The sequence below is a fragment of the Dipodomys merriami genome, unplaced genomic scaffold, assembly GCF_024711535.1.
Source record: "Dipodomys merriami isolate MVZ:Mamm:240054 unplaced genomic scaffold, mDipMer1.0.p SCAF_3, whole genome shotgun sequence".
NCBI classification, from domain to species: Eukaryota; Metazoa; Chordata; class Mammalia; order Rodentia; family Heteromyidae; genus Dipodomys; species Dipodomys merriami.
In genome coordinates, this window is record NW_027204492.1 from 12,041,492 (window position 1) to 12,068,744 (window position 27,253).

Below are 27,253 nucleotides of genomic sequence, written 5' to 3' on the forward strand. Positions count from 1 at the left end.
GAGGTTGCGCTCTTGTGGAGGGCGCCTGCAGCGACGGAATTCCAGTGCTGCGACGGTGCCGCGCCCAGAGCAGCAGCAACAGCCAGGATGCGAGGCCATTACCTGTTTGATCCCTGGCGGAAAGCTGGCACGGGCCAACTTTTCCCGATTAGCAGGCCAAGAAGTTACAAGGACTAGTGGCCGACGCGGAGGGGCCAGGGTGAGGGAGCTCCCCCGCGCGCTGCCTCCTCCCTCCTCCCTCCTGCCGCCCGCGCTCCCGGCCTCTCTCCCGCCCGCCCGCACGCTCTCCCTCCGCCCGCCTCTGGCCCCCTCCACGCGGGCACCAGGCGAGGGGGGTGCCGCGAAACTCCGACCCGAGCCACTTGGACTTGCACACTGTCCTCGGGGCTCAGGGGCCGAGCGCACGCACTCGCGCCGCAGCTCTGCCACTGCCTGCCTGTCTCGCCTGCCATCCCGGCCCGGGGGGGCGGGGGCTGTGGCGTCGGCTCGGACCCAGGCAGCCAGCAGCCCCGCACGGAAAGGCGAGAGCCACCGCCAGAGGAGCTCGGACGGCATGCTGAGCCCCCTCCTCGGCTGAAGCCCCGAGTGCGAAGAAGCAGCTCGGGCCAGCGCAGGCTAAGGAGACCCAGGCACCCCAGGCACGAGCCACAGCCGGAGAGCCGCGGAGCAGCAGCAGCAGCGGGAGAAGGAGGAGGAGGAGAAGCCAGAGAGGGGCCGCGCAAGAAGTGGTGGTGGTGGGCGTCGTGGCCATGGCGGCAGCAATCGCCAGCTCTCTGATCCGTCAGAAGAGACAAGCCCGCGAGCGCGAGAAATCCAACGCCTGCAAGTGTGTCAGCAGCCCCAGCAAAGGCAAGACCAGCTGCGACAAAAACAAGTTAAATGTCTTTTCCCGGGTGAAACTCTTTGGCTCCAAGAAGAGACGCAGAAGGAGACCAGGTCGGAAAAGGCTTTTGCATTTTATTTAAAAAATCTTTTTCCTGGTTCTGGGTTTTTGCATTTGCTTCCTATACTTTACGAGGGTGCGGGGAGTGGGGGGGGGGGGAAAGGGGGGCAGGCGGGCAACCGTAGGTGAGTTTGTCTATAGCCCATCTTGTGCCCCCTAGCCGGGATGGCGTGCGTGTCTAGGAAGGCGATTGCTTTCTTGCCTCCTTGCTAACCTTAACAGGTTTGCTGCATTGCAACTGCCCCGGGACGGGCTGGGAGCCTTGGACGTGCACCTTTGCTTTCAGACGTGTGACTCCCGTGTGTGGTGGGTGACCGGGGCTATGGGAGCGCAGGACCCACACATGCTATCCTGTATGGCGTGCAAATTACCCTAGCGGAGCGGGGAAGACACCATCTCCCCTTCCCCCCCACAGGAAAACCCAGGGAATCCCCTTGTCTTTATCTCTGCGAGTCAGACCCTTCCCCTCTGATTTTTCCCATTTCCTCCTCCTCCCCAACAATGGACTTGCGCTGTCTAGGCATTGCATTTCTTTGATGACTTCGACGCTTTGGGGTGGGGGGGAACATCCTTGACTTGGGGTGCAGCTTTGAAATGTTTGTTAGGAAAACCGAACAGGGGCGATTGCTAGAACCTTGCGGCAAAGAGTTTGGTGACGTGGTTCAACGAGTAAAACTGGTTACTTGGTATTAAAAAGAAACTTGAACTCCTCACCAGATTGAGGGTCGTTTGGAGTCATTTCGCTGATCAAGAGTACCACGAGATTCCCAGAACTAGAAAAAAGATTCCGATCGCTATAGCTGTCAGGTTGCGTCAAGCAGGACCTTCAAGGAAATAGGCAGTTTGTTGTTGTTGTTGTTTTTTGCCATCCTTACCCAAAATGAATCTTCTGAACTACTTTATTTCACCGTTTACTAGATATTACAGCACACCAAACTTACTTCTCTATCTGTTGTTTCATGTTCCACCCCTTCCCATAGAAATGCAGACATATCTTTCTTGTTTGCACAAACTTTGTAACGCATTAGCTGTGAATTAAGCTTGTTTTAAAACGGCTTTAAATGAACCACGGGTGTGTGGCTCGAATAATCATATGTCATTTCAGCACAGGTGTCTGTATTCAGTGAAAGCGAATTTTGGATAACTTGGCTGTTATTGGTAAATGAGGTGCTTGATTAATCATGGTGATTCATAATTGAAAATCATTTTAATGAAGAACCCATCATTTTGGTAATCGTATTTATGATATTAAATTCGAAAATGTGAACTGATTTTCTTTCCTCCCCATCAACAAAAAACCCTCCATGCTTCACATTCATTTTCCTTTAGCATAATTAATATAAGAGACAGTGATGATTGTTTTATCTTTCCCTCCTCCTAATTTTGTATGGAAACCTTAGGTCCTTTGATGGGATTCCAGGTTAGCTATGCATATTTACCCTTCTTAGAATGGAACAGATTATATATTCAAAGTGTGCTAATTCTGAAGGAACTAAAGAAATAAAGATTTCTTTAGTTCCTTTATTTCCTTTCCAGTAGCAAAGGCTAGTGGGGTTTTAGCTCCTGGTTGGCAAACAACTCAAAACCATTTCTATATGCTCTCTTTTCCTTCGACGGAAAAGTGGTACATTGTTAAAAAGGGAAGAAAATGCATTTGCCAAGTCATTCAGAATGTTCAATGAGGTAGAGTGCCACTCTGTAAGCCAAAGGACAAGCTGTCAGAAACATTGGATGCTGTCAGAAGCTCTAGGGCTTTACCAATGTTGGGAGGTATGAATCAAGTGTTTCTTCAGTTGTTTGGACATTTATTCTAAAACTTATAATTGGTTGTATGTTTTTCTTCTGCTTCTTAAAGGTTCTTCAAAAGAGACTTCAGACTTCACTTTTCCCATTAATATCTATAGCTGAAAGAATTTTGAATACTGAGTCTTTTGGGGGTATATATGCACAATTTATCAATTGATCCAAGGTATTATTTTTTTTTCAACAGAGCCTCAACTTAAGGGTATAGTTACCAAACTATACAGCCGACAAGGCTACCACTTGCAGCTGCAGGCAGATGGAACCATTGATGGCACCAAAGACGAGGACAGCACTTACAGTAAGTGACTGCTAAATAAATGTTATATGACAGTATGTTGGTGCTTTGTGTGCTTCTTATTTCTGTGTCAAGCAAGCAACCCTCAACAATCCCATAAGCAAGTAGAAAATATGGTTATGCCATATAATCCTGTTTATATGAGTTTACCTACAAGACGCTAGACAGAAAAATACCTAAAATAGTAAACAACAGCAAATAATGTTGTCACCATCTGAAGAATGAGCCAAGGGTCATCCCCATGGTAATCTAGATAGATTTATGACTGTCCTTTGGATTTCCTTACTTTTTTCCCACAGAAAATGTATTCACCCACACACTGATCCTGAAATAGCATGTTATCTCTACTCTTAAGAACCACTCTCATCCTAAGAGGCAGGAGGCAGGAGTGCTTTCATGCCATGAGAATTCATCATTACAAGCTTTCATTCCTACTGTCCCCTACACACACACACACACACACACACACACACACACAGAGAGAGAGAGAGAGAGAGAGAGAGAGAGAGAGAGAGAGAGAGAGAGAGAGAGAGAGAGAGAGAGAGAGAGAGAGAGAGAGAGAGAGAGAGAGATTTCTCTGAGACAACTTGGTGGGTAAATGGGTTTCTTTTATTGATTTTTTTTTTTTTTTTGTCGGTCGTGGGGCTTGAACTCTGGGCTTAGGCGCTGTCCCTGCACTCTTCAGCCCAAGGGGAGCACTGTACCTCTTGAGCCACAGTGGCACTTCTAGTTTTCTAGTGGTTTATTGGAGATAAGAGTCTCACGGACTTTCTTGCCTGGGCTGGCTTTGAACTGTGATCCTCAGATCTCAGCCTCCTGAGTAGCTAGGATTATAGGCACGAGCCACCGGCACCTGGATCTAGTGATTCATTTTTAACTATGGTATAAGTAAAGGTCAAACTGGAGACCACAATGATTAATTGAAACAGGAAATTCATCAAAAAATATCACAATGTTTATCTCTAAGTTATTGAAAAAAGATAATTCTGAGAGATTATATAACCTCTGACTGTGTATGTTTCACTTATTTGGAAAAATAAAAACAAACACAAATAGTGCAACCTCCTCTTCAATGATAATAATTACTAGGTTTTTTGTTTTTTCAATTCCCAGATATCTGCAGACCTTGTGGCTAAAATTGTTCATTCTCACAATTCATTCCCTGGTTTCTGCTATGTATTACTTTCCCTCAGACTTTGATAATTCTCTGAAATCTATTTGTCAGCTTTTTTTTTCTAAAAAAAAGCCAAGAAAAGTAGGTCTGGGGGATTAATGAGGACCTTGCAACCGGCTCAGAACTATACGGCTAAGCTATTGGGACAAGGGTCCCGATATTAAGAAATAATTTCACACATTCTAGGAATGTTTCTTAGGATGATGGCCAGGCTGTGACCTCAAGAGAAAGTCATGCTTCATTACCTCTTAGGAAGATTTTCTTGATTCTTAGGATAAAGAAGCCATATAGGAAATGGTTTTTCACTGGTTTTCAAAATGTTGTGTTACTATTGTCACATTAAATTTTTATAATGAAGCCTAGCTGTTTTTCCATGCATGCTCTTCTGTTTAAAACAGTTACTCAAGTGTAAGTAGAGCACCTTACTGTAATCAAATAACAGATATGAGTGCATGATGAGCAGTCATAGTACAGTCCCCCAAATTATATGCACTAATTGGGGTTTTAGGGAAGGAAATACCTGAAGAAAATATTAGTCATTATTATAAGGAAGGTCATGATTAGATCTAAGTGAAATCCACCTAGTCAGTCTTTCCCTGTCTATATTTTGCCAGTCCTGGGGCTTGAACTCTGGGCCTGAGCACTGTCCCTGAGCCTCTTCAGGGCTAGTGCTTGACCCCTTGAACAACAGCACCACTTCTGGCTTTTCCCGATTAGTTTATTGGAGATAAGAGTCTCATGGACTTTCTTGTCTTGGCTGGCTTCAAACTGTCATCCTCAGATCTCAGTCTCCTGAGTAGCTAGGATTACAGGTGTGAGCCAACAGTGCCCGGCCCCATCTATGTGAATATATTTTTCGGGTCTAAACAGGAGAACTATTTTGTGTCCACTATTCATATGTGTTTCCTGAAAAGGCAAAAAAAATGTGGATGATTCATTATGTTGTTAGTAATAGCAGTGATATGCAAAACACAATGAGATCGCATTGTGTGGAAACATTTTAGGAGATACATATCAAAACTAGTGCTCTACCACTGGAGCCACAGCTGATTTCTGGCTCTTCATTGGTTGACTGGAAATAATGAGTCTCACATACTTTCCTACCTAGGCTGTGATCCTCAGATAGCAGCTTCCTGACTGGCTAGGATTATAGGTATGAGCCTCCAGTGGCCAGCTCTAGTATGAATGTAATTCATGTAGTAGGTTTTACTCTCCCATGCCTACATATACAGAGCTTCTTCTTCCTCTTGTTGCCTTATGTGTCTGATATGAAGAGCTTTTCAGTGTACTAATGATATTATTAGATCTCTAAAAGCTGATAATAAGAATCTGTGATTAGGCAGATTAAAACAAAGACAGGTAAGTCAACCAAAGGTAAGTATTTCCGTAATATGCTGCATACAAATGGAAAATAGTAACTCAAATAGCAAGGTAGTAGGACTTAACTCAAATCCTCTTGCAAGAATGATCAGAAGCTTTGCTTTCCAATTGAGGATATTGTGGCTGAGGCCAGCCATTAATAATTAATTTGATGTGTCAAAAAAAGAAGTTTATCCATCAAAATTTATTCTTATTTCCCCCCCTGGAGCCAGGCAATTTTCTTTGACATAATTTTTGTAGTTAGTTAAGTGAGTAGAACCAGAATAAAGGTTTTTTAATTCAATTATTCATTTACATATGAGTCCCTTAACATGTATTCCTGATACGATATTTTGTCCTGAATTTTTCTTTGTATCATCTTTCTCATTAATATAATGTTTTGTTCAATATTGTGAATAAGATTATTGATAACATGGGCTGGGAAGGTGGCTCAGTGGTAGAGCGCTTGCCTTGCATGCCTGAGGCCCTGGGTTCGATTCCTTAGCACCACATAAGCAAAAAGAAAAAAGCCGGAAGTGGCGCTGTGGCTCAAGTGGTAGAGCGCTAGCCTTGAGCTGAAGAGCTGAGGGACAGTGCCCACGCCCAGAGTTCAGGCCCCATGACCGGACCCCCCCAAAAAAAAGATTATTGATAACAAATCATTTCACATTTGCACAGACATATCCATTCCTAAAAGCATGGACTGTTATTTTGCATTTAAGCTTACCTTTATGTAGGTTTATTTCAATGGTAAATGTCAGTGCAATGAAATTTCATCATGAGCAAATCAGCCATGATAAATTATGTATTTTTTTCCTTGAAAATGGAAAGAAGATAAACATTGTATGGCTCTAGTTTTATTTAATACTTGCCTTGGATGCAATGAAAGCTATTTTGGAAGGATAGTTTGTTTCTATTCAAACCTACAGTAATATTTATGAGTTCTGAATATCAAGTTTCTCTAGTGTACATTAAAAATTCGTTTTCTTAATCTTTATGAGAAACTGACCTTAGCTTCAAGTCATGAGCATGGCTTGAGAATAATCGTCAGCAAACACTGAGTTCAAGTAAATACATAGCTCTAAGAAAAATGGTCCTTTCCAAGTAGAAAATACCAAAACAAGACATAAGGGATCTTCTATTAATTATATATGTTGCATAAATGTAGGCTAAAATATGAGATTTTAGGTATTTAATGAATGTTTAGATGCACAAATGTAAGTAATTATATTTTTTCATGCATTGAGATTATTTTCATCCTAAGTAAAATTTAAGTCCAGAAAAAAGTGCCTAGATCTAGTGAAACCAAGTTAGTGATTCTGTCATAGCTAAATTTGGGTAAAATTTCTTTGCATTTTTGTCTGTAAATAATGCTCCTTTAGGTACATTTGAAGCCAACCCACTTGTGATACATTTTGAATATCTTAAGAAAATATTGATCAAGTACATATGATCAGCTACTTCACATTTTTCTCTTTCTTCAAGGTTTCTTTTTTTGTTTTTGTGTTTTTGAATCCAGGTTCATAGTAATTTAGGGTATCTGTGTATTTATTGTGCCACTGTTGGTGCTTGAACTCAGGGTCTGGGCACTGTTCATTACCTTTTTTTTTTTCTGTTGGTCATGAGGCCTGAACTCTGGACCTGGGCGCTGTTCCTCTGCTCTTCAGCTCAAGGCTAGTGCTCTACCACTTGAGCCACAGTGCCACTTCCGGCTTTTTTCTTTTTGCTCATGTGGTGCTGAGGAATCGAACCCAGGGCCTCATGCATGCAAGGCAAGCACTCTACCACTGAGCCACCTTCCCATTAGCTTTTCTGCTCAAGGTTGGCACTCTACTACTTGAGCCACAGCTCCACTTTCAGTTTTGAATGGATTGTGGTACTCTTGGCTTTTCTCCCCTTTTCAGTTGTCCATTTTAGAAATTTTAAACATTTTATTGCTCACTGATACTCAAATTAGTGAGTGGCTGGAGAACAAAGTAAAAATCAAATCTCTATTTGTCTCTTCCTCCCTCCCCCCCATCAGTTTGACCATTTTTCTTTCCTCCCTCCCTTCTTCTCTCTTTTTCTACCTCTCTCCCTTCCTCTCCTTTCCTAACTCTGCTATTACAAGCTTTATTAAGATCACTAAGAAGGTTCAAAGCAGTAAAAATGAAGTTTTAGAAAGAATTCTAAATCTCATTTATGATTCTTCATCATGTATTCCTATAAGGTTTCAGGCCTAATGTTCGTTTTACAGTTGTCAAGTGTCATTTAGTGGTATGGCTTCCAAACTCATATGGAAGTTTGTGTTATGTCAGATGTTTTTTCTCTTGATGGGCAATTTTACATCATGGTATTATGATATATTATTTTCCCTAAATATATGGTCATTTTTAATCATATACTTTGCATTCAGGCCACAATATGTATTGTGTACACACTATGAGCAAAGAATCATCATAGAAAGAAATAGGACATATACATAATGTGCTCAAGAGATAGTCAACTTCTTGCCAGAGCATTGCATTTTTTCAGATATAGCTTAATGAAATCCAGAGTTGTAATCTGCTCAGTTACTTTCCTTTACCTGACAGAAACAGAAAAATACAGTTTTTAGTATGATGAGTAGTACATGAAGCACCATCAGTGACATGTGGTAGGAACCCTTATGTTTTGAACTGTACAGTATGTACAGTTTCTCTCTGGTATCACTGTGATTTTAAGGGAAAGAAAATTTGTGGCTTCACCAAGATATATTTAGTTCTTAATTATCCTTTTGCAGCCATACTGGACAGGTATGAATGATCACAGATAAACGTCTTATACCTATGCATTGGTCCCCTTACATTCTTTATAGAAATAGCCTCAACCCTTGATAAACTTACAAAACCAGGCAAAAATCATCAGCATTGGTCTATGTCTCTTGAGGGAAAGGTGCACAGGCTATTTTCAAAAAATGTGTGTGGCAAGCATTACGTTTTAAAAATGTGCTGTTTTATTTTTATTCCCGATGTGGGAGGGAGTAGACAGCTGGTAGTGGGAGGCCACCCACTGGTTGTCTCCAGTGAGTGGTGTGTGGTTGTGCGGAGAAGCCTGCGTGTAAGTTTCACGAAGTCAGACCTTCACATGGAGAAATGAAGGCCTCATTGGCACCCATCAGCTGCCCACTTGCAACTGTTTTGTAGGAAACAAAAATAATAGAATATGCTTTTGTCAAATTCCTGATTTTTCAGTCCTGTGACCTTTGCTCTTGAGGATGAAATGCTAGGAACCCTCTGAACCCTATCTTGGAAAAAGTCATTTTTTTTTTTAAAGTACTACTTTAGACAGATAGTACTAACAAAAAATGACATTTTCTTCAAGACCTGGATTTACTTTGGGTATTTGCATTGGAAATGATACTAATAATTTAGATGAGGGTGTTGGATTAGAATCCCTTCTAAAAGCCCAGGATTCAGTACCCAAGCAATAGATCTTATCTGTGCCTGTAGAGTTTCAGCACCTGTCCAAGGGAAGACATTAAAACCTTCATTTACAGAGTAGGAAATATGTAACATACAAACTAGTTCCTTGTATAGGATTTCCCTCAAATTGATTCCTCTTCTACAGCATTATTTTAAAAAACCCCACAAAACTATAGCACAGGGATAAAAGTCTTCCATTTTTCCCTATGTGTTTAAGAATTTGTAGTTACAAGCTAGGAAGGTGGCTCAGTGGTAGAGTGCTTGCCTTGCGTGCATGAGGCCCTGGGTTCGATTCCTCAGCACCACATAAGTAGAAAAAGCCGGAAGTGGCTCTGTGGCTCAAGTGGTAGAGCGCTAGCCTTGAGCTGAAGAGCTCAGGGACAGTGCCCAGGCCCAGAGTTCATGCCCCACAACTGAAAGAAAAAAATTTGTAGTTACAGGCCTAGTTAAGTGACTGTAATCATAAGTCAAGTTTACTGAATGAGCCTCTATCTGTGTATTTCTGAATATGTATGTGTGTGTGTGTGTGTATATATATATATATATATATATATATATATATATATATATATATATGGATTTATGTATAATTTGTCTGTAGTTACCACACATACATTACTTTTGGAGAAATAGTTCTTCTGAAAACATTGGAAGGGTATGAAATTTAGAATTGTAACATTATTTTCATATTTCAGCTCTGTTTAACCTCATCCCTGTGGGTCTTCGAGTGGTGGCTATTCAAGGAGTTCAAAGCAAGCTGTATTTGGCAATGAATAGTGAGGGATACTTGTACACCTCGGTAAGCTTTTGAGTGCATGTTTTTGGTTTTCATCTGATATGAAATAAAATGTGTTGTATATATGTTATCAATGCAGAGTGATGAGAGTGTTATATAGGTATATATATATATATATATCAGTTGAACAGGCAAATTAATTTCTTATGAAAATGGTATCTATTGCTAATTAATAATTTCTACCTATCATGCTTGGTGTAAGATTTAAGATACTGAAAATGTTCTCATACAGTGTCATTTGGGTCATTATGTAGCATAAAATAGTTTTTCTGTCCTGTGTTTTGCTTTCAAGCTTTTGGAAGCAAAACCATTGTATATATTTATTCATGTTTACTTTAGAAGAAATTAATGAGCTTCTCCCCTTAAATCAACGTTAGGACAAAGGCTAGTTCTAGAAATGCTTGTAGAGCTTTGTTTCTTACCTGCTCAAATAACGGATGATTGCTGTTTATCTCTACTTACTTTCTGTTTTATTATTACTTTAGTTATACAAATTTATGGGGTAACTTCTGATAATTTGATACATATACCTATTGTTAATTGTCAAACTGGGATAGTAAACATCTCTACTTCTTTATGTAATTTGTAATATTTTTCTTTTTCTTTTGGCTGGTACTGAGGCTTTAACTCAGGGCCTCAAGCTCTCTCACTTGACTTTTTTACTCAGAGCGGATGCTCTACCAATTGAGCCAAACCTCCAGTTTTGGCTTTCTGCTGATTAATTAGAGCTAAGTTTCATAGACTTTCCTGGTTGGGCTGCATCTGAACTGTGATCTTCAGATCTAAAACTCTTGAGTAGCAAGGATTACAAGTGTGATTAACTGATACATTGGTCAAATCAAATATTTTAATTAACACATGATAATCATATATTTATGGCCTACAGTGTGCTATCTCAGTACATGTATATAATATATACTGATTTACATTTCTGTCCCTTTTTCATTATTTTATGTTAGTGCCTTTTGAGTTCCTCTCCTCAATATGTATAAAACATATACTTTAAACATACCATTTTTTTTCTGTCAAGCACAGCTTACCCTCTCTTGCATATAAATTACAACTTACAGTTTTCTCACAAGTTTGGGGTGAAACAAGTGAAAAATGAAGTTTTTCAGACAAATTTGTCAACACAAACTGTAATTTAATAAAGAACATGGGATGGAATTGAAGGCTTCAAATTGTTTAACGTTTAAATATAACCTAAGATGGTATAGTACCAGAGCTTGGATTTCATTTGTATCAGTAGATCTTGCTTGAGAATTCAGGAGACCATTTAAATTACGAATATTTTTAGTCTTTATTTTTAATTCTTGTATTTTAAGAAGAGGATAGCATATTTAAAATGAAGAAGATTGCTTGTCAAACTTCTTATTAGCTTGCCTTGAAGGAGGTTATTATTATGACTATAAAATCTTTTCATCAAACTACATGTAAAACACTTAACCTGTATTCATTCTCGCTCTCTTGTTCCCTGAATTTACATCAAAGCAGATATTGTAGAAACCAGGCTATAGCCCTGTTTTTCTGCAGCCAGGATGGGAAAGGGAAGGGCTCAGAAAACAGCAAGACTACAAAGGGTCTATTCTTTAACATTCACCTCAAACTCTAGTCACTGTCAAAGTTCCTATCAGGCCATTTCAACCATCTCATTGCTTAACAAATAAATATTGGACTTTTGTTCTTTTTACTAAATAAATATTTGAATTAATTACCAACTTCATGAAGCCTGTCACTTTATTAATGTAATGCTATTATTATAAATTATAGGAAAAAGTGTTTTTTTGTTTTGTCCATTAAGGTAAATTGATTTAATAATAAAAGATGCTAGGTTATCTCATTTAAAACAACAGAAACAGTTGCAAAGGTAGTTTTTTTAGTGAAAGGAATGCTTTCTGAAACTAATATGCAGTCATGAAGAATAGGAAATTAAATATAATGAGCATACTCTTGAGAAGGTAAATGCCAGATAGCATAGGAAATAATTACTCAGAATTTCACTAGTAGCTTGTCATCTCTATAATGGTACAATGATGAGAAAGGTTGATTGAGAATAAATCTTGTAAAAATCCTTCAGAAATCCCGCACATTTTGGAAATATTTAAGTAAGAATGGGGAAAATCATTTAAATTATGTAACATATCAGGCGCTCCAACTGGAGAAAATTAGAACATTCAATATTAAATGCAGGGGACTAATACTGAAAATTTGTAATGTACTATTCAAATGGAGCCATTATTCCAGAAAGCTGGTAACTATCAATGTCATGTCTGTTCATTTCTCATAAAGGCTTCCTAGGGGAATCTTTATTTGTAGATTTATGGCTTTCCTTTCTATGATGTCAAAACCAATGGATAGCAAAGTGTAGAACTGTATGCATTTCCTATTAAGGAGAGAAAAACCTTAAGTAACATTTCTAACTAAAAATATGGAACTATGTTTTTTTATTAGGGAGTAAAGATTGCTGATTGATGATCCTGGAGCTCATATAAAGAGTAGTACTCTATTTGTCTATGATAGGAAAAAAAATCTGAATGTTCTCAGGATAAAATTCCAGTTCCTCTCATTCCCTATTGATTAGGTCTTGGGAAGCCTTGTTCATCACCATCCTCTGTAGATATTCTATTTTATTGTCATATTTAAAATGTTCCCAGACTATATCAGGATCAAGTTATATCCTAATGACTTCAGCAATTTATATTGCTAAGACCAAAAAGTTCATCAAGAAGAAGGTTGGAAAACAAACAAACAAAAAAACCTCAGAAAATTGAAAGTGGCGCTGTGGCTCAAGTAGTAGAACGCTCACCTTGAGCTGAAGAGCTGAGGAACAGCGCCCAGGTCCAGAGTTCAAGCCCTACAACCACCACCAACAAAAACAACAACAACAAAAAAAAACCAAAGAAAAAAAAACCCTCAATCATTTTTGTCGTGTGAACTGACACCATGGCTTTTCTACTACAGAAAACACCTTTGATCAAAGGTAAGAAGAAAGCAAAAATCAGTGCAGTAAGGAATTTGCTTGTGTTGAAACCACTGAAGTAAAGCACCATTAATTTATACGGAGTATTCTAAATTTCTGATGCCTATCCTTTTCTGCTCCTATTAGCAACTTCCTTTTACATTTTTGAAGGACTATCCCTGAGATGATGAAAAATTCTGATCCTTGAAAGAGCTTTCTCATTTTATCTCTTTTTCTGTCTTGTTTTATATTTCAGCTTTAATTTTTTTTCAAATCTACACCACACACACACACACACACACACACACACACACACACACACACACACACTCCATGTAGTTATTGTTTCTGAGCTAACAATTTACTTTTCATGATTAATCTCAACATTCTTGTACTTCACCCTCCCCCCTCCCCCCCGCCCTGTTTTCTCCTTGTTGCCACAGGGGACAGACTTGATGTAGGCTCAAGTGGCAGTGAGAAACCATCTGTGGCGCAGAGAATCATAATTAGGTATTATTTCATAACATAATTACTTTCCACAGAGATATAACTTTTTCTCAAACTATAAGGAAATTATTATTCATTGTGCATAAAGAGCTTTCTTCTTACCTTTGGTTTTTTTTTATCCTAAGGAGTTCCATATAAGTCTCTGTGAGTTCCTCAAAACTTCATAGCATATTTAATACCATGAAGCTATTTTATAATTAACTTTTCAAAACTGCTTGATATAAGTATAAACTATAAAATCAAGAGTTTTAAATAAGAGAAAATGAGTAGTATGTTACCATATATTTTTATAGGGAAGCAACAGCAATATTAGACACAAGATTGTGAAAACACAAGTTAAACCAAAAGCTTTTCATTTTAGACTATTTTACAATTCAGTAGCTTCTTTACCTATAATTATTTAGTCTTCATCAATGCTCCCACTTCTTGAGTACAAAGTGAGTAGACAAGTAGAAATCCACTGATCAGGAAGCCTTTTACATTCATGATTTCCAAAGACTAGGGAAATGATTTATAACTGCAATGTTTTATCATCCTGCGACTACCACACCTAACTAAATAGAAGAAAATAGGTTTCTCACAGTAGTTAGCTTGATGACCTGAGAATAAGTCCGCTTATGTTATTGACCGCAGTGGTCTAGTCACATTGAATCTAAACTGAGGGGCACATTTTTCTTCTCTACTGAATAATTCCTACATACTTTAAATTTACCAAGTTTTCTTTTCCCTCTCATCACACTGTACTCCATAAAACTTCTTATAATTAGCATTAAAAATAAATGTAAATATTAAGTGGAAATCTTTCCTATTGGATAATGCCTTAAAACATATTACTTTTCCTTAAAACATATTACTTTTAGAAAGATATCTTTGATTCCTGAAGTTTATATGCTTGTACGAATACATGCACCTTCTAGTTTCGGTACTTTTTGTGGTAAGCAGGGTCATGAAGGTGATACGTAGAATTTTTATAGATAAGCCAAAGAAACACTCCAATTCGAGGTTGTTTGATATGTTTTTCATTGTTGTATTGTGGTTAAGTGTTTCTAGACAGATACTGTATAGGTGTTATCTAGAGTTAGAAATATTTGTCTGAAGTTATATAGCATCTGGAGTTATAACTATTGGTAATGTTAGTTTTGATGATTCAGTCAAGATGTCTGATTTTCTATGTTATACCTCTTGGTTTTTTATTTTATTTTATTTGTTTTCTAGTAAACAATCCATCAGGAGACATTTTGAGACCATGTAAACATCCTCTTCCTAAGGCCCTATTTTTTTTCTTTTATTGTAAGGGGGATGTACAGAGGGGTTATAGTTACCTAAGTAAGGTAATGAGTAAATTCCTTGTTGATTATTATTGCCACTTCCATCATTTTCTCCCACTTCCCCCGCCCAACCGGTAAAGTTCATTTCTAACATACTGTCTTGTGAGTATTGCCGTTGCATTGATTCGCCCTTTACCTTTTGTCTCAACATTTTGTTATTTTCCTTCCTTTCCCCAAATCAAATAAACATATATACAAGATACAGGGTACCAAAATAAAAAAAAACAGTGAAAACACAGGATAAACCAAAGGAAAAAATACAAATGAAGGAAAAAAGAAATAACTTCACATAGTACCTTAAAAAAAGAAAAACCCTCTTGTTTCCATATCTTGGCATTCATTTCAATTGTCTTCCGTTTATGTGGTAAGACCCTAATTTTTAAGATAATGTTTTCAGGAATCTAAATCTTCTTAAGAAAAGTAATATAAAGTTAGTTTCTTGACATAGCATCTTGTACATCTCATTGTTGCAATGGGTCCACCTGTATCCCTATTTAAACAATTTGTTTTTTCCTCTCCCCTTCCCAAATTAAACGAACATAAAATACAGTGAACACAGGGGTTATACCATGGGGGAGGGACATACAAAGCAACAAAAAAATCACCTTTTACCACTTTGTAAGTTCTGTTTTGATTTCCTTTTTCAGGTTTTTAAAGTTTTCATCATAGAGATCCTTCACTTCTTTGGTTAAGTTAATTCCTAGGTATTTTATTTTTTGTGGGGCTATTACGAATGGAGTTGCTTTCCTAATTTCAGCTACACTTTTCTCATTGTTGACATACAGAAAAGCCATTGATTTTTGAGGGTTAATTTTATACCCTGCTACTTTGCCAAAGTTTTGAATCACCTTGAGTAATTTGGGAGCAGAGTCCCTGGGATTCTTTAAATACAAGATCGTGTCATCTGCAAAGAGGGAGAGTTTTACTTCTTTCCTTATTTGGATCCCCTTTATGTTTGCATGTTGTCTTATTGCTGTAGCTAGGCTTTCTAATACTAGATTGAAGAGAATTGGAGAGTGGACATCCTTGTCTTGTTCCTTGGTTTAGAGGAAATGGCTTTAGTTTTTCACCATTGAGTATAATGATGGCTGTGGGTTTGTCATATACAGCCTTTATTGTATTGAGGAAGGTTCCATGGATTCTTAATTTTTCCAGAACCTTCATCATAAAGGGGTGTTGGATCTTGTCAAATGCTTTTTCTGCATCTATTAAGATAACCATGTGGTTCTTATCCTTGCTTTTGTTCATGTGATGAATTATGTTAATTGATTTGCATATATTGAACCAGAGTTGCATCTCTGAAATGAATCCTGTTTGATCGTGGTGTATGATTTTTTGGATGAATTGTTGAAGTTGATTGGCCAAAATTTTGTGGAGAAGTTTTGCATCAATTTTCATCAAAGTACTAAAGCTACCAGCACAACTATGTTTATTTCAGCATTATTTACCATAGCTAAGATATGGAACCAACCCAGATGCCCCTCAGTAGATGAATGGATTAAGAAAATGTGGTATATCTAGGGCTGGGAAGGTGGCTCAGTGGTAGAATGCATGCCTTGCATGCCAGAGGCCCTGGGTTCGATTCCTCAGCACCACATAAGCAAAAAGAAAAAAGCCGGAAGTGGCACTGTGGCTCAAGTGGTAGAGCGCTAGCCTTGAGCTGAAGAGCTGAGGGACAGCGTCCAGGCCCAGAGTTCAGGCCCCATGACCGGACCCCCCCCCCCAAAAAAAAAAGAAAATGTGGTATATCTACACAGTGGAATTCTATGTCTCCATCAGAAAGAATGACATTGCCCCATTTGTTAGGAAATGGAAAGACTTGGAAAAAATTCTATTAAGTGAAGTAAGCCAGGCCCAAGGAAACATAGGTCCCATAGTTTCCATTATTTGCAATATCTAGTATATGTCTGAGTCAACCAGAAAAGGTCAGATAAGTTGATGTTAGGGGAGTGAACCCCAAGATAAGTATTCAAATGGTTTTTTTTCCTTTCATGCAATTGTTTCTAACATATTTACAAGATGATTTCTATGTTGCTTTGTGTGTCCCTCCCCCACGATATAACCCCTGCTTTCACTGTATTTGATGTTGGTATAATTTGTGGAGGGGAATGGAAAAAACAAATCGTTTAACTAGGGATACAGGTGGACCCATTGCAACAATGAGATGTACAAGTCGTTATGTCGAAAAATGAACTTTACAACTTTGGTGGGCGGGGGAAGGATCAGGTTGGGGAAGTGGGGGTATGGGAAGGGATGGGAAGGGGAAACAAAGAGGAGGCAACAATGCTTGATAAGAAATGTACTCGTTATCTTGCCCATGTAATTGTAACTCCTCTGTAGGGTATTCTCACAATAAAAAAAAAATCACCTTATAAATACGTTAGAAACAACGTTGGTGGGAGGCGATGTAGTCGTGGAGATGGGAGGGCAGGGATGGTAAGGGGAAAACAAAGGAGGAGGCAACAATGCTTGATAAGAAATGTACTCATTGCCTTGCTCATGTAATTGTAACCCCTCTGTACAGTATTTTCATAATGAAAAGCTTATTAAAAAGGAAAGTAATATAATTTATAAACAAACTAAGAGATGACTAGTGATTCCCTGATACCCTATACAAATTTTACAGTAGTCAAATTGGGGAAATGTTACATGATGTTTTTTTTTCCATAACAAAACTTAAGAAAAATAGGATAGAGCAGCAAAGATTTGTCTGGGTTCAGCATTCTTAACACAACATAAGTACAATTGTTTTATGGTACATGTTGTCCATGATATGCCAATATATTAAAATTAGTTCTGATAATGATTTTAATTCCACATCATGGATAGCATGTTGGTTCATGTTAAGATGTCTCACATATTTATCTGTAGACTCTGAGGTTTCTCTATTGCTGATTTGCTTAATGTCTCTGATTTCAGTGTGAAAATTTAAGACCTAATTCTCAATGATATGACTTCACATCACTAGTATATATTCTAATATGGGAGGCATATAGTGATTGATGGAATCTGAACAGATACTGTTAGCACATAAAATGTTTGAATTATGTTAAATCTGTATATCAGCAAGTACAAATAATTTAACTCCTAGATTTATTTTTATAGAGGATTACAAGTATTGGCTTAATCATTAGAGCTTTTTAGGAAATAGAAATTTACCCAATTACCAAAGGAAATTGATTTAAAATAAACATGAGTAGTATCAGATGCTATATAGAAGAAAATGAGCATTATCATATTGAAATATCAAGCCAAAGTAGACATGAAATACTATCTTCTGGTTGTAAGTTTTATTTGTAACTTTTACTTAATTAAAAAGTAACTAAGTTGCTGCATTTGTGTGTTTTATATGAAATTTAAAAAGTATGGACTATGAAATTTTATCTTTGATTCTGGTTCTGGGATTTGAAATTAAGGCCTTGAAGTTGTCCCTGAACACTTTTGATCAAGGCTAATGTTCTTCCACTTGAGCTATACCTCCATTTCTGGCTTTTTTGGTAGTCTTGTGGACTTTTCTCCTCAGGCTGACTGCAAACCACAATCTTCAGATTTCAGCCCCCTGAGTATCTAGTATAACCAGCGGGAGCGATTGGCACCTGGCCAATAAGTATAAAACTTTTTTTTTGCTGGTCCTGGGGCTTGAATTCAGAACCTGGGCACTGTCTCTGAGCCTTTCTGTTCTCAAGGATAGCACTCTACCACGTGAGCCACGGCACCACTTCTGGCTTTTTCTGAATAGTTTATTGAAGTTGAGTCTCACAGACTTTCCTTCCCGGGCTGGCTTCAAACAGTGATCCTCAGATCTCAGTCTCCTATGTAGCTAGGATTACAGGAGTTAACCACTGGAGGAGACTTAAAGCTTTTTTAATGAAATAATTTTTAACTGTAGTACTAACATTAATGAATTATAACATAATGATAATTATATGTATATACTTTTCTGAATGACATCTGTAGAAATGAGAAATACAAAAAGTTAAATTCATTTATAGGAAGAAAAACAGAAAGCAAGCACATTTTCTTTGTTACTAAATGTCTCTGCTTTTTATGTTTTAAAAAAGTGCTTAGTTATTTTTGGTGCTATTCAGCTATGAATTCCTTAAAAATATTTCAGTCGGAAAAAAGTAGCCATATTCATCTTAGATTTTTTTCTTCAGAGCACCAATGAATCAGCATAATTTTCAAGACTAAAATAAAATTTCCAAGTCACAGATGATTCCATATGGTTAGTATTGTTTGCAGTTAATGAAAGTTTCCTTAAATTGTAATAGAAACATTAGCTTGCAATTATTTGAATATGGAATTAGATATATCTGGTTGTTTGTACCTAAAGTCAAGTATCTTCTCTTCATGATCTCTTTACAAAAATAACCAGAGCTCGTAGGTTGATAGTACTCTTTCTTAGGTGAATAAAATAACTCAGGATATTGCTTTTTCAGAAATGACAGATAAAATAGTAGTAAAAACTAAATAACAAAATAGGTTCAATACTCTGTTTTGAAGCCAACTGGAAAAACATAATCTAAATTAGAAGTTATGGAGGACATATTTATCAGAATGTCTCAAGGTTTTAACTCTGAAGCTAAATTCATATTTATAGGAAAACTCAGTATTTTTGGAGCTAAAAAATAAAATAATTGGCAGGAACAAGTGAGAGGAATTTTAATAAGTAAGCCAGATGTAAAAATACTTTACACACACACACACACACACACACACACACACACACACACACACACACACACACACACACACACACACACACACACACACACACACACACACACACACACACCCCACACCACACACCCCAAATGAAGAAAGAAATCTTGTATTTATTGCTCTGTTGCCATGATGATACTAGTTTATTTTGAAAGTCCTTAAAACATTCAGTTTTAAATATGCAACTTGCACAGAACATTTGGATATTGCTCTAGCAACATATTTGGTCATTTTTAAAAGCTTTATGAAGGAGAATAAGGAAAACTTGGTAACTTTGTTTTATGTGATTATCAGTAAGTCTCATATTTTGATGGTGATGTTTTTTAGGCTCTTGTCTTCTTGTTTGAGTGATTTTGATTCACAGCAGAATAGGAAAACAAAACATAAAACAAGCTCATCAAGACACTTTTCCCAAATTGTCCTTCTTTCTATGAAATTTGTTCTTTGAAATAATTTGCCTTAGTAACTAGTTTCTTTTCTTCTCATTCTACTTTTAGTCTTAGAACAGTGTTAAACAAAAAGTATGTTTTTCATATGTATTTATTGAAATGATTAACAGCCATTTTTATAACAAAGTATAAAGACTAAGCATATTATTTCTGTCTAGCCTTCTCTGCACACTTAAAATATGGCAAAGGACACAATTACAACCTTTCGTGGGTCTGTTTATGTGTTAACAATTCAGATTATGCAACTGTTTACTAACACACAAGAAAAAAATTGAAGGCTGTAGTATTTGTTTTCATTATTACAAAGCCTAAAGGTAATTGTGACTTCTAAACAGAAAAACCTTAAATGAAAACATTTCTTTGATCTTTATAATTGCTGTGACCAAGGTTAATAACTGATAAACCCCTAATACATTTAATGTGATTTGCTCAGGCTGAACGTATGAATAGATGACATGCCTGTGCAGAAATTCTGATTAAGTTATTCATCAAGTATTCTGATGCTAACTCTTTTTGACAACCCTGGAAGTAGAACTACAGGGGAAACCTCAAATGATTTCTTGGAAATATTTTGCATATAGCTAGTAGCACAAATATGTAATACTCCTTCCCATAAAACGCTCAGATGTGCATTGGAATTTTGGCACAGAATGTAATAGGAGTGATCAAAGTTAGGGATGATGTTTATTTTTACCTAGGAGGGAAACATACACACTTCGATTGGGCACTGGAGCTATAAGTAAGGGCCTTGGGCATTTGCTTGCCTTTATTGCTCTAGGCTAGCTCTCTACTATTTAAGCCACAGTTCCAATTCTGGCTTTTGCTAGTTAATTGGAGATCAGAGTCTAAAGATGAAAAATATTTAACAGCCAAAAGGTATGCATTTTCTCACAACACTTTTGTAATTGGCAATGAAATCCCAGGTAAGGACAGTGATAGCTTTCAGAAATGAAATTCAAAGAGATAAAAGTCCATTGTCTATAGCAAATGCTATAACAAAAAAAGACTGCATTTTACAAATCCACTGCTATACTCTCACCACAGAATCAACAAGACTATAACAACAAAAGAATTCTTAAAACCTTTGTGTGAAGTATTTATTGGTTTTAGCCCATGTCTTAACAATGAATAACTTAATAATAGTGTTAGTACAAAAAAAATCCTCTTACCTGGTGATTAGAAATGGTGAAAACAGAATCTAGGCTAGGTCAGAAATTGATTGCTTGTATATTTTATCTAAGTTGCTTGAAGCAGAGATTTCCTGAAATTCTTCATTTCTTTAGTCTAAAAGTCCAATTACATTCCCAGGAAACCTGAAGTATGAAATGCTCCAGAAACTGTTTTGGCCAATCAAGTTCCAGATAACTACTAAATCTGCAGAATGTGCTCCTCACCCCAAACAGTTTAATCACATTGGTCCATCCTCTCAATGTCCGGAGCACAAGGAAATTTACCTCTAAGTTCAGAACCCTAATTATTCATAGTTGATCTACTACAGGAAGGGTCAGTATAAACTACCTCATCCCAGACCTATGCAGCTTGATAATGCTATTTTTAGCCCAGAGCGTACTGTAAGAAGAATCTATGTAGGGAAACAACTTGAATAACAGCATTGGGGCTGTGGGTGGGTAAAAGTGCATCATTATGGGATTTATCATTTGTTTTAAACACCATATATTGGTTTCATGGTCCAACAATCTTCAACATATCATATTAAGATCACATCTATATTCCATGAGGAAATAAAATAGAATATGAGGGATAAATGGTTTTCACTTAAATCAAGAACTCATGTTGGGTGGATTGCCATGAAATTTCTGTAAATGTTTGCACCATGACACAGGTATAACTTTCCCTTTATTATTTTAGGATTTCATGCTGTAATAGCGAGCATAACAATGGGAACCAATGCTAATTTGTGCACTGACATATAATCTCATAGAACTACAATAAGCACAATTTCTTTGCATATTAAAGTTTTTGTAATAGAATGCTGGTTTTTTTTCCTTTAGAAGGCCATTATCATTTTCTACCATTTACTTGTGAGGGATGAGAAAATGGAGCAAAGTTTTCCCTCTTTCATTTTTTTTCTTTTTCCACAATGTCTGTCATTCATTTACCATTTCCCTGGACATAGATGGATGGCTAACACTAGAGACAGTAAGTGGCTACACATTCATTAAAGCTGTTTAATTTGCTTATATTCCTAACCCTTAACAGCAAGGCAATTCACCTAGCCAGCTCATTTCTTTGTATGATTCTATTCCCAAAGAGAATTATTTACTCAAACAAAAAATCTACTTCCAATAGGGTTATCAATAAGTGAAAACACTTGTTAGTACTTGAATAATGGTACTTGAGTAGTAAAGGGTATTTGAAACTAATAATTTTTAAATTTCACATAACAAAATAGGCTCAACATATACTTTAACTGACTGTCTCTATTGGGGTATGCTCACATTTTTGAACATACTAGAACATGTCTAGATAGAATTATTTATTTACATAAACCAATAATTAACACTGCAAGTCAACAGAACTATGACAGGTAGTTTTGTATAGCATTTTTCTTTGCTCTGATCTTGGTCAGATTTCTATATAAATGCTATATATGTTTGGAAGCTCTTTTCTCCAGTACCCTACTTGCTTCAGATATGCCATCTCTCCATTTTTACAGTTGAGATGTTTGTCCTGTCCAGAAATCATTCTTTTTTTTTTTTTTTTTACATTTTAACTTAGTGTTATTGTAAAGGTGATGTGGAGAGGGGTTATAGTTACATGAGCAAGCTAATGGGTACATTTCTTTTTGAATATTATTACCCCCTCCCAATTCCTTTATTCATTATCCTACCCCAATAGCTGCTGTATTGAACATCTGAAGCCTTAATGACATTAGTAGCATTTCAAAACAGGTGTGGTTGTCTTTGTTTTCCCTAATTTGTTCTAAGACTTGCCTGAACCATTGATAGTCCTTCCTGCCACAGAAGCAAGGGCCCGAATCTGCTTATAGTTCTCAAGATGCACTTGTTTTATAATAAGCTACCTGAATAGAAGTCTTGGTTTTGTAATTGTGTTAACTAAATGCATGTCAAAATTGCAAGCAACTAGGTGAGGAATAGTCATAGTCAAGAAATGAGCTGGGTGTTGGTGGCTCACACCTGTAATCCTAGCTACTCAGAAGGCTGACATCTGAGGATCACAGTTTGAAGCCAGCCTGGGTGGGAAAGATCAGGAGACTCTTCAATAAACTACTCAAAAAAAGCCAGAAATGGCACTGTGGCTCAAGTGGGAGAGCTCTAGCTTTAAGTACAAAGAGGCTTAGGGACTGTATCCAGGCTCTAAGTTCAGTTCAAGCCCCAGGACTGGAAAAATACAAAAAAGAAATGGATGAACCCCGGATGTGTTTGAAACAATTCTGGACATGATTTGTTTCATACTCAGATACGTTGGGGGGGGGGGGGGGTGGCAGCTAAGACACTTGAGTCTAAGCAGTTCCAGGGAGCTCAGGTAAAAATGAAATGCAGTTTCTTCCACAAAGTTCCACAAAGTTTTTTGCCTAATCTCATTAATCTCTAGCTTCATAAGGGTTTCAAGTGAGGGGAGATGAAAATGGAATTCATTTCTTAAAAAATCCTAGAAAATATCTCCTGCAAGATGCTAATTTCTGGCACACTAATTATTTCATGAATTTGTTCATCATGAGCCTATTTCAGTTTTCTATCAATAACAATTTCTAGTTTTACTGAATGCTATAAACATGTAGGACTCTTTTATTCCATACATGCTCACGTGTATGTGTGTAGGGGATAGGTACTGGAGCTTGTACTCATGGCCTGGGCACTGTCCTTGAGCTTTTTTTTGCTCAGGACTTTGCCACTTGAGTCACAGCTCTACTCTTGGCTTTTTGGTGTTTAGTTACAGATTGGAGGCTCATGGACTTTCCTGCCAGGGTAACTTCGAACTGCCATCCTCAGATCTCAGCCTCCTGAGTAGCTAGGATTACAGGTGCGAGTCCAAGATATGTGGCTTAGTTTCTTAATAAATCCGTGACTAATTAGCATATGGATTTACCTATCTGAGTGGCTATGCTATACTCCTCAACATTTGCTGGAGCATTAGAGTAAACTGAAATCAGCACATATTTCTGCATAATTTTTTTCTTAGAAGTTAAAATGGTCCTTTGTTCTTGGTAGTTCGCAGCAAGACATTAAAAATAATATTTTCATGGAGAGATTATCTAAGTACAAACATAGTGGAAAATTTGTCCTTTTATGAGATTTTCTTGAACCTTTATTTGCTGTGCTTATGGCCATTCAACCTATTACCATGTCATCAGGAATTAGTATTATTCAGTATATTGAAGAAATTCCTCTTTCAGAAAATCACATGCAGAGCTGATCTATCAGAATTCATGGCAGGTCAAAAGTTCATTGAAACCCTTGATATAAATGTTTTCCCTATAGGAGGATTCATTTAAGGGAATTCAGATTTGTTGCTATAAAAGCAATTTCCATCCTAAGTTTGTGTTGCCTCTAGGACTCCAAGAGTAGGCTTATACAATCCAGTTTAATAATGAAATTAAAATATATAATATTTAGTGTGGTGACTTACACTTTTAGAGCATGGTTGTATACATTACCTTGCTTGGCACTATACACAATTATTATGTGATCACAACTACTGCATTTCATTTTTTTAAAAATAAATGCAAGGGGCAAACAGGACAAATTTTTCTAGTAACAAATAAAAAAGAAAGCTTGAGATTTTTCACTTTCTCTATGTATGTATATATATATATATATGTAACAAATGGACATATCATTAAAATATACACATGCATTTACTGACAACAATTTTATGTTGTAGGTTCATACTGAAAGAGTTTTTTCAATCTAGAAGTTGTAGGTAAATAACTGTTAGGCAGTTCCTGCCAGCAAACCACTAAGAAGCTTTCTTGAAAGATACATGAAATGTTCGGTAGTTGTTTGGTAAGCTTCAGTCTTGTGCAGAACTCTAGAATCATTGTCTTTAATTTGATCTTGAAGCACAGTCAAATAGTTTCCAAACAGCTAACAGAAAACAGATATTCGCTGTTATGATATTGACCATAGTCCCTAGGGCACTAGTGAACATCTGCTTGTTATCCTATCTTAATTCAAGAAAAAGAAATTTCTTGTATACAACTTTTATTGTTTCTATTTGTGGTTACTAAATGAACTTCTGTACAAATTCAATTGTAATTTGTGCTTTTAATTGAAAATTTTTGAGAAGAATATCTAGTAGTTCATTTTCCATTTAAATGTGATACTCTGAATTCAAATGAGAGAAGATTTCTTGTGAGCTCTTGCTTTGTTTATATTTTCTACAGTCATTCTGTTCTCTTGGAATCCCTCAAGGAATTCATGTCCTTTTCATCTTCACAAAGCAAAAGTCTCTTCAGTAAAGATTCAATTGCATGTCCTTGAGTCCATACTCTATTTGGACTTCATTAGTCTATTGTAAGTGCAGAGATTAGAGAGAAGAAAATATTAACTATACTGTGGTGTTTATACAGCTTCCTAAAAGGCTACAAAAACACTCCCGTGCCTCACCTTTTATTCTTACAGCACAGTGTATGTAGTATTTTCACACACCCCTTTTATTCCCAAATATTACTTTATATAAATGTGCTATCTTAAAGATGATAGTTACCTATTGAAGATAAGAAGGGTAACTTCTTTTATCTTTCTCAGTCTATGAAATTCATTACCAAATATCTAGTAAGTAGTCTACAAATACGTAGCTAATAAATAGTAGGAAGAAATTTTCTTATGTAAGAGGCCAAGAAGATGGTTTCTCCCTCATCCATGTCAAGAGAATGACACATTTCAGTAAGGAACTTTTTTATGGTTCAAATTAGGTTTTTCCATGTGTCTACTACATATATGATCTCTGTTCTTTTTCCTCATGAAAGCTATGTGTATACAATGTCTTTGGCACTATTCCAAAATAGTATTGAATAAAATTCTACTTGATTTATCACATGTTTTTTTATTGCTTTTTTTTTTGTTGGTTGGGGGGCTTGACTCCTGGGCCTGGGTACTGTCCCTCAGCTTTTCAGCTCAAGGTAAGCACTCTACCACTTGAGCCACAGTACTACTTCCAGCTTTTTCTGTTTTATGTGGTGCTGAGGAATCGAACCCAGGGCCTCATGCATTCAAGGCAAGCACTCTACCAACTGAGACACCTTCCCAGCCCCCACCTCTGTTTCTATATACATGAAATGCATCCTAAATTAGAAATCCAGAAATCCACACACTAAGCCCTGTTTGAATGTGTAAAATGCCCTTTGTCAGGTCTTTAATGACCTCAAATACTACTGATAGTGGTCATGTGATTCCAGTAGCCCCTCAAACTTAATATTTTGTAAGTCGAAATAATGTATCAACTCTGTATCCATTATTACATTTTTAATAAAATCTACAGCCATGGGGTGGAGTCATACATATTTAATGAATGTTTCTTAATCTTTTAAATGAATGGGTTGTATCTAGGAGAAAGGAACAGTTATTTCGAATCACGATCAGAACAGTGGGCATTGATTTTCTTTTGAAGCTTTCATAACAGAATTATGTTTCCCCATGTTTAATTATCTAGTTTATTTAGATAAAAGTAGCGTTAGAATTCCACTGGGTACATAATTGGTTTTGACCAATAAAGGATCATTGTTTGTGCCTTCTAATTGCGTCTGCTTAATGGTCCTGCTCTACATCCCACTGAACTATGGAAAATGTCACATTTCTGTGGTCTATGACTCATATGACAAATGAATGTGTGAATAGTGTCAAAATACAGCAATTTGCTGTATGCAGAGAGGTATACAGCTTTTGAAAATGGCAAAGTATATAATGGGACATTTCTAAACTGAACAATTCTCATTTGAGCCTAGAAATATGCTTTTATGGTACACTTAGCTATTAAATCATTTAATGAGGACCCATTTACCTAGTTTGTATTCTCACCCCACAGATAATGATCCTGGAAGCAAATCAAATAGACTTAAAGCTAAAATATCATTAACTTATATATAACAAAAAAAGTATTTCCTTCTCTGTTACTGTCACTTTTTGTTCTGGTTTGTTTTGTGGCCCCCATAGTGAGGTCTTCCAAACATTCACTATTTTTGTTTTGATGCAATTTAAATGGGTAATTGTGGTAGTTAGAGGCTTTGCTGTCTCAAATTCTAATTATCCAGTGTATAGTTTCATCCACTAAAAAGTATTAGCAGAGTTGCTGTTTAGCAGAAGGGGTCACTGAGTATAACTGACTATATATTATGTGTAATGATAGCTCAAATTCAAATAAACTTATCCCTGAAAGTGCCCTAGTTCTGTGGTATATTAGCAGATTTTATTTGTGTTACTACAGAATGTCAACAAGCCTCTACATTCATTGGAATCTTGTATCTTCTGTGACCTTATCAAGTCAATTGTCAA

General features: G+C 37.0%; 1 protein-coding gene across 4 annotated transcripts in view; it reads left to right on the plus strand.

Annotated features, from left to right (window-relative positions):
• The window catches only part of Fgf13 (fibroblast growth factor 13), a 500,490-nt gene that overhangs the window by 416,096 nt on the left and 57,141 nt on the right, over positions 1-27,253 (plus strand). For 3 of the 4 annotated variants that reach the window (XM_070039641.1, XM_070039645.1, XM_070039646.1), the window contains 2 exons: positions 2,934-3,044; positions 9,713-9,816. In XM_070039641.1, the coding sequence (XP_069895742.1) occupies positions 2,934-3,044; positions 9,713-9,816 (215 nt within the window). Of the gene's footprint in view, positions 1-6; positions 937-2,933; positions 3,045-9,712; positions 9,817-27,253 lie in introns of those variants that run through there. The other variant, XM_070039644.1, reaches the window with a different exon arrangement.